Source organism: Trichomycterus rosablanca, chromosome 1 (assembly GCF_030014385.1).
Source record: "Trichomycterus rosablanca isolate fTriRos1 chromosome 1, fTriRos1.hap1, whole genome shotgun sequence".
In the NCBI taxonomy this organism is placed as follows: Eukaryota; Metazoa; Chordata; class Actinopteri; order Siluriformes; family Trichomycteridae; genus Trichomycterus; species Trichomycterus rosablanca.
Genome location: NC_085988.1, coordinates 44,609,131 through 44,617,388, shown reverse-complemented (window position 1 = coordinate 44,617,388; position 8,258 = coordinate 44,609,131). Strand labels below are relative to the sequence as shown.

The 8,258-nt window shown below is 40.7% G+C and overlaps 1 protein-coding gene across 2 annotated transcripts; it reads right to left on the bottom strand.

Annotated features, from left to right (window-relative positions):
* Window positions 1-725: 725 nt before the first annotated feature.
* On the bottom strand, window positions 726-8,020 carry kcnj11l (potassium inwardly rectifying channel subfamily J member 11, like). 2 transcript variants are annotated; one of them, XM_062993299.1, is made up of 7 exons: window positions 7,773-8,020; window positions 4,671-4,798; window positions 4,125-4,296; window positions 3,279-3,515; window positions 2,415-2,684; window positions 1,401-1,608; window positions 726-1,193 (listed from the first exon to the last, which is right to left on the bottom strand). In XM_062993299.1, the coding sequence occupies exons 3-7, from the start codon at window positions 4,281-4,283 to the stop codon at window positions 757-759; spliced, it is 1,311 nt and encodes a 436-aa protein (XP_062849369.1). In that variant the 5' UTR covers window positions 4,284-4,296; window positions 4,671-4,798; window positions 7,773-8,020; the 3' UTR covers window positions 726-756. The 2 variants fall into 2 exon arrangements, with proteins under 2 accessions (XP_062849369.1, XP_062849376.1); XM_062993306.1 differs by lacking the exon at window positions 4,671-4,798.
* Window positions 8,021-8,258: the final 238 nt, after the last annotated feature.

Here is an 8,258-nt window from a genome sequence, read left to right as displayed (position 1 = left end):
TTGTTTGGGTGGTGGGTAATTCTCAGCACTGCAGTGACAATGACATGGTGGTGGTGTGTTAGTGTGTGTTGTGCTGGTATGAGTGGATAAGACACAGCAGCACTGATGGAGTTTTTAAACACCTCACTGTCACTGCTGGACTGAGAATAGTCCACCAACCAAAACTATATCCAGCGAACAGTGCCCCATGGGCAGCATCCTGTGACCACTGATGAAGGTCTAGAAGATGACCAACTCAAACAGCAGCAATAGATGAGCAATCGTCTTTAATCGACTTTACATCTACAAGGTGGACCAACTAGGTAAGAATAGGTCTAATAGAGTGGACAGAGTATTTAAAAGCTCCAGCAGCGCTGCTGTGTCTGATCCACTCATACCAGCACAACCCACACTAACACACCACCACCATGTCATTGTCACTGCAGTGCTGAGAATGATCCACCACCTAAATAATACCTGCTCTGTGGTGGTCCTGTGGGGGTCCTGACCATTGAAGAACAGGGTAAAAGCAGGCTAAAAAGGTATGTAGAGAAACTAATGGACTACAGTCAGTAATTGTAGAACTACAAAGTGCTTCTATATGGTAAGTGGAGATGATAAAATGGACAGTTTGTGAAGAAACAAGGAGGTGGTTTTAATGTTATGGATGATCAGTGTATACCCATAAAGGTTACCTTTTTTGGTATGTCTTGCTTATAAAATATTCAATGAATACACCAACGAGATATGGACTAGCTGTAGTCTATAATCTATAGTTTAATCACTCATATCCTCCATGGTTTCCTCCTCAACCTCTCGTCCAATCACCTCTAATTTCACCGACTTCTTCTGACCATTCTTTTCTTTAACCTTCTCACTCTCCTCTGCCGGAGCATACCAGGGCCGAGCAGGCTGGTCTTCACAGGCTCGCCCCCCAGTCCTCCTGTACCCGCCACGTCCTGCCCGCACCAGCCCCCATCCTTGAGGCTTGCCCTCGTGTGGGCCATTATCCTGCACTCCTCTTGTCTGGTTTAGCTCTTTAGCACTGAGGGCGGGCATACGCACTGGTACTGTGTTACCAAATTTAGAGTAGTCCACAGAGTAACGGCCGTCCTCCTCTGTCATGATGGAGACGAAGCGGCGTCCCCAGAGAATCTCTTCTGGAGTGTAGGATGTGCGTGCCTGCATAGTGATGCCAGTAGTCTCTACAACACCTGACAGTGTAAAACACACAGCACAATATGTCATTGTCAATTGCATTAGCAAGATTAAAAAAATCTAAATAGCTACCTATGAACCAAAACATTAGGACCATCCCCAAGAAATGTGCATTGCATAGCCTGTTTCATAACAACTGTGCATGTACATCTCTGGTACAGAGCACTAAACAATGTGAAAAGGACACTAAAACATCCTCCAACCTTCAAGTATGACTATTATCTCCAGATCCTCTGTGGCCAGTGACTGGGCAGACACCTCGTAGAGTGGACTTCCACTATCAATGGTGTGGCTGATGATGAGTGGTGACACAAGAAAAATGCCGTTGCTTCTGAGTGGGTTTTCTACCTGGATATCAAGCTGGCAGACTGGAATCACCTCTCCTTCTGCCGTCACCGTTCTGCGAATTACCTGAGCTCAGAGTGCCAGACAACAACCAATCAACATCTATTCTGAGACAATATTATGAGTTTACACCGATCAGCCATAACATTAAAACCACCTCCTTGCTTCTACACTCACTGTCCATTTTATCAGCTCCACTTACCATATAGAAGCACTTTGTAGCTCTACACTTACTGACTGTAGTCCATCTGTTTCTCTGCATGCTTTGTTTGCCCCATTTCATGCTGTTCTTCAATGGTCAGGACCCCCACAGGACCACCACAGAGCAGGTATTATTTAGGTGGTGGATCATTCTCAGGACTGCAGTGACACTGACATGGTGGTGGTGTGTTAGTGTGTGTTGTGCTGGATAAGACACAGCAGCGCTGCTGGAGTTTTTAAACACCTCACTGTCACTGCTGGACTGAGAATAGTCCACCCACCAAAAATATCCAGCCAACAGCACCCCATCTGACTGCATGTGTTTAGACTGTGGGAGGAAACCGGAGAACCCAGACAAAACAGACACTAGGAGAAAATGCAAACTCCACACAGAAAGGACTCGAACTGCTCCACTTGGGAGGCGACAGGGCTACCCACTCAAGTCAGCATCCCTCCCTACATACATTTTAATAAAGGGTTGTTTAGTGTTTTATTACCCATCTATACCAATGATGCTAGTAATTCTAGAGTAGACTGTTACGCTTAACAAATTGCTGTTCTTTAGAGCATTCTGACAAAAAAAGTTGATTAAGATTTCTTGTTAAACTCTATTGATACCAAATAAAAGACCTCATTACAGTACTACAACAAGCTCTCTGGGCTCATCTCACCTGCATTTGAATGGTAGCTGAAATAATCATGCTCTTCCTCAGGTCTCCAACACGAAACATCAATGTGGGTTTGCCATTGCGTGGGGCAATGACAGCATTACGGGAGAAGATGAGAGTCTCTGCTCGGCGATTAGCCTGAGCTGTCTTCATAAACACACAGCCCAGCATAACAGCATTAATAATAAGGCCCAAGATGTTCTGGATAATCAGAACTACAATGGCCAGTGGGCACTCCTCTGTCACCATCCTTCCACCAAAACCAATGGTCACCTAACAACAGACATAGTAGGTAACATTAATTCCTAGTATTAGGCATCAGTTATGTTCAAAAAATGTTCTAGGCAATAAGATTCCAATAATTACTGAGTTTTCAGTAGACTTGCAACTTAGATATTTAAAATAAAACCTGCTTTGTATAGTACATTTATGCCAATACAATTAATTCATAGCCCTTTATGCAAATGTGCATTTTTGCTATAAAACTTTATACCTTTAGTGAACTGATCTATGCTGCCAATTATAAATATGGCTCAAAAATTGTATATCTGCATTTTATTTAACTTTTTCCAGGTAGGTAATAGTTTTAAAGTGGCACATAAAATATAAAAAAGCAAGCATAAAAGCAGAAAATGTGCACAGTGTGCAACGCTCAAGGTTGCACAGCGGCAAGGTAAGTGGCCCTGCCTCGCTCCATAGGAAACAATGGCACAGCCAGCACTAAAGTGGTTTGGCCACATCATCTCTCTCACATCATATTATGGTTTATCCACAGTGCACAGTGTTGAAAATCCATCTGGCTTATGTAAAGTACTCAAGTTAATTTTCCACCATACGCCTTCTTATTCTATCGATCCTGTTTCTTACCTGCACCTCGATAGAAAATAGAAATGCTGATGTAAAAGAGTGTATGGCAGTGACACACGGAACAGGTCCAGGCTCATTTGGGTCACGTGGTTCCAGGTCACCGTGTGCAAAGGCCAAGAGCCACCACATCATGGCAAAGAGCATCCAAGAGCAGAGAAATGCTGAGGTAAATATAAGGAGGGAATGCTGCCATTTGAGGTCCACCATGGTGGTGAAGACATCCTGAAGAAACCGACCCTAAAAACAGAAACAAGCATAGCACAGTTGCTGCAAGATCTGGCATGAAATATTAAAATCACTTGCAATGGAGATAGGTGGCTGGGTATCATTACAGAATCATGTCCTTATGTCTTGCCATTGGCCGGCAGAGAAGGCGTAGAGGCGCATGGAATGTGGAATGTCAAATCTGCATTAACCAACTAACAACGTTTCAAAAAGGTCATATAATGGGCACTCAAACTACATGTACATTAGTCACAAAAGCTGAAAGATTTATGTTTTAAGATTAACAGTCCCAATGGTTATGGCGGGGTATGTCAAACAAAGGAAAAATGCATTACTAAAAGAACTGTTGTTAATATTTCTTACATCTGGCTGAATTCATAATAAAACTTGGCAGTAGTGGTTTGTATATCTCAACCTATTTTAACCCTCAAACTACTGGATAATTTTCTTAAACAGTGATTTAATATCCTAGCTTTCCATTCAGGACTTGTACACGAGCAATTCATGAAGAATTATAGCTGTTCTGAAGGCAAAGACTGAGTTTTATTCTATTCTTTTTTTACAGTTGTTTTATTTTGTTCACCTCAGTAAATGTATAGTGCACTGACTATAGTGCTGTACCTGTTCCCGTATGTTCTTATGAGCGACATTGCAGGATCCACTCTTGGTTATAAAGCGGGCACGCTGTGATTTGGTACGGAAGCGGTTAGGCTGGGTGGAATCTTCAGCCAGTCGGGTCAACAAAAATCCCTCAGGCAGCAAACCTTTCCGGGCCAACATTGCTTGATTTTTTCTAATAAATGACAAAATAAAATACATTACTAAATCACATGCTTTTCTTAAATATGTACAAACAGATAGCAGAAGCATAATCATACAAATAGCTCAGTAAAATAACACCCATAAAAATTTTCATTGAATAGAAAATTTTGAAAAGGCAATCATGATTCTTTACAAAATAATTATTTATAACAACAGTATAAAAAAAGCTGCTCTAAAAACTTTTAAACTGTCAACGCAATTTGTGCAATGTAAAAAGAGATCACTGACGTGTGTAGATGTGTCGATATGTTACAAAATAGGAATTAGGTAAGGAAACTGTTTAAATGACCCAACAGTCATAATGCATAGTATTAAACATGATACAAAAAAAACCACACCCCTCACCAATAACGTGACTGTTCAGAGGATCCTTATCTTATTGACACACAGTGGCATACCAGCGTTTGTGTATATGTCCATTTATTTAGTGGCAGTACATGGCTTTGCCTTTGTGAAGGCACAAAGCTTAGTATCTGGAAAAAAGAAAACAGACACAGTATGTGTAACCATATTATTTACACATACAGTGTATCACAAAAGTGAGTACACCCCTCACATTTCTGCAAATATTTTATTATATCTTTTCATGGGACAACACTATAGAAATAAAACTTGGATATAACTTAGAGTAGTCAGTGTACAACTTGTATAGCAGTGTAGATTTACTGTCTTCTGAAAATAACTCAACACACAGCCATTAATGTCTAAATGGCTGGCAACATAAGTGAGTACACCCCACAGTGAACATGTCCAAATTGTGCCCAAAGTGTCAATATTTTGTGTGACCACCATTATTATCCAGCACTGCCTTAACCCTCCTGGGCATGGAATTCACCAGAGCTGCACAGGTTGCTACTGGAATCCTCTTCTACTCCTCCATGATGACATCACGGAGCTGGTGGATGTTAGACACCTTGAACTCCTCCACCTTCCACTTGAGGATGCGCCACAGGTGCTCAATTGGGTTTAGTCCATCACCTTTACCTTCAGCTTCCTCAGCAAGGCAGTTGTCATCTTGGAGGTTGTGTTTGGGATCGTTATCCTGTTGGAAAACTGCCATGAGGCCCAGTTTTCGAAGGGAGGGGATCATGCTCTGTTTCAGAATGTCACAGTACATGTTGGAATTCATGTTTCCCTCAATGAACTGCAGCTCCCCAGTGCCAGCAACACTCATGCAGCCCAAGACCATGATGCTACCACCACCATGCTTGACTGTAGGCAAGATACAGTTGTCTTGGTACTTCTCACCAGGGTGCCGCCACACATGCTGGACACCATCTGAGCCAAACAAGTTTATCTTGGTCTCGTCAGACCACAGGGCATTCCAGTAATCCATGTTCTTGGACTGCTTGTCTTCAGCAAACTGTTTGCGGACTTTCTTGTGCGTCAGCTTCCTTCTGGGATGACGACCATGCAGACCGAGTTGATGCAGTGTGCGGCGTATGGTCTGAGCACTGACAGGCTGACCTCCCACGTCTTCAACCTCTGCAGCAATGCTGGCAGCACTCATGTGTCTATTTTTTAAAGCCAACCTCTGGATATGACGCCAAACACGTGGACTCAACTTCTTTGGTCGACCCTGGCGAAGCCTGTTCCGAGTGGAACCTGTCCTGGAAAACCGCTGTATGACCTTGGCCACCATGCTGTAGCTCAGTTTCAGGGTGTTAGCAATCTTCTTATAGCCCAGGCCATCTTTGTGGAGAGCAACAATTCTATTTCTCACATCCTCAGAGAGTTCTTTGCCATGAGGTGCCATGTTGAATATCCAGTGGCCAGTATGTGAGAATTGTACCCAAAACACCAAATTTAACAGCCCTGCTCCCCATTTACACCTGGGACCTTGACACATGACACCAGGGAGGGACAACGACACATTTGGGCACAATTTGGACATGTTCACTGTGGGGTGTACTCACTTATGTTGCCAGCTATTTAGACATAAATGGCTGTGTGTTGAGTTATTTTCAGAAGACAGTAAATCTACACTGCTATACAAGCTGTACACTGACTACTCTAAGTTATATCCAAGTTTCATGTCTATAGTGTTGTCCCATGAAAAGATATAATGAAATATTTGCAGAAATGTGAGGGGTGTACTCACTTTTGTGATACACTGTATATACACATATACTGTATATATATACTTTCGACTAGATGTTCTTTGGGTAGGCTTGGAATCCAATGCAACTCTAATTAGAATAAAGGAATTACTGAAGATAAATGAATAAATAAAATAATGCATCCATTAATTAGTTTACACCTACATGTTGAGGCAATACAGAAGATGTAAAAGAGGTTTGCAGTTAGTTCTCTATATTTTAAAATATTTCAGAAGAAATGGTCTTATCAAACAACAAGTCTTTCTGTCATTTTACTAGGGTTTTAAAATGTCTAACTTGAGACAATGACAAAATAAGGTAGACCAGGACATCAAAACCCAAATTAACCTGCTAGGATCCACTGACATGGGCACTCTGTGGCACAGCAGTCCAATGTGCTAACCCACCACCTCTTGAAATGCTAGTCATGTCGACATGAAGCATTTTGTGTTGCCTGAGGAAGGAAGGTTGATGGGGTTCCTCACTGCTGCATAAAATGCAACCTTTGCTGCATACATCACATCGTTTTCCTCAAATTAAACCAAACTCATGTATCTATCTTTCTGCTTTTATAAATAATAATTTATTTTTAGAAGTTTTCAGACGACATTTTACCAGAAGTGTCGATGTCTATCTAAGGATTGTTCAAAATGAGACAAAATAAACTATGCAAATAAGTAAAATATCACTCCAGATTTCATTTTGATAAGATAAAGCTTCACCTGTTTGCAGATCATTTTAAAAGGAATTATCAAAAAAGAGGAGAAATATAAACAAACAAGCAGCTTCAGCAGATGATGGCACATAATTAAAACGTTTACTTGAGCACATCAGCCCTTGTAACTGATACAAAAGGAGTAAATAGATTATGAATAGGTGTAACCCCAAATTCTGCTGGGTTAAATTAGACCCCTCATTACACAAGTCTCTGAAGTGAAAAGCAACATGCACTCAGCATTTTCATAAAAAAACATCAAGATTTTTGAAGAAACTTTTAAGGGGGGTTTATAATATTTCATTAAGAAATGTATCCTTTTTTTATTTACTGTATGGGAAATGTTTATTAGGATTGTTACAGAAGAAAAGACAGCAGATTTGATACTGATGCTCACCCGAAACCATCAAAACCGAAGTAATCTACCTTAACACAATCAGAAATATCTAACTCTGTATCTGCCCATATCACTGAGTAACCTATTATCATCCAGCGAAAAACACACGTTCAACATCGTCGTAATTAACCATTTATTATTTCAGCTAGCAATATAAACTTATTAATTATAATATAGACAGATTTAAATTCGGATTAAAAAAGATGAAATGAATGAAATTGTTAGACCTAAATTACCTTGATTTCTGGTCGCGAACACAGGATGCTATTTATCCTTACATGACATCGTATGAAACGCATCTGTTACCTGTATTCCGACACAGCCCGCCTCCTGCTCTGTGATTGGCTGTTTGCCACTGTGTTAGGTTGGTATGGTTGCGCCTAAATCATATAATAATAATCGCGAACGAGTCAAATGTCTCGGTTCATCTAGATTCGCGTTAGGAGCCGACTCGCAGTTCGGAGCTTTTTTTTTTTTTTTTTTTTTTTTTTTTTTTTTTTTTTTTTTTTTACATTTGAGTAGAAAGTTCGAAAAGCTTCAAGAGACATCAGTGGAATATTACGAGCGCGTATTAGGGCTATTTTAACTTTTTTATAGTTAGATTTCGAGAATAAAGTCGAAATTATTTCAAGAATAAAGTCGTATAAGTTTCGATTTCGAGATTAAAGTCAAAATGCGTTCGATATTAAAGTCGAAATGTTATGGCTATAGCAACTCCTGCA

Bases quoted from the DNA above. Each gene is read 5' to 3' on its own strand.
- kcnj11l (XM_062993299.1), bottom strand. From the start codon at position 4,283: ATGTTGGCCCGGAAAGGTTTGCTGCCTGAGGGATTTTTGTTGACCCGA. The intron at 3,516-4,124 runs GTACAGCACTAT...TTCTGTTTTTAG, and splicing joins ATAAGAACATACGGGAACAG to GGTCGGTTTCTTCAGGATGT. The intron at 1,609-2,414 runs GTGAGATGAGCC...CTCTGAGCTCAG, and splicing joins CAGCTACCATTCAAATGCAG to GTAATTCGCAGAACGGTGAC.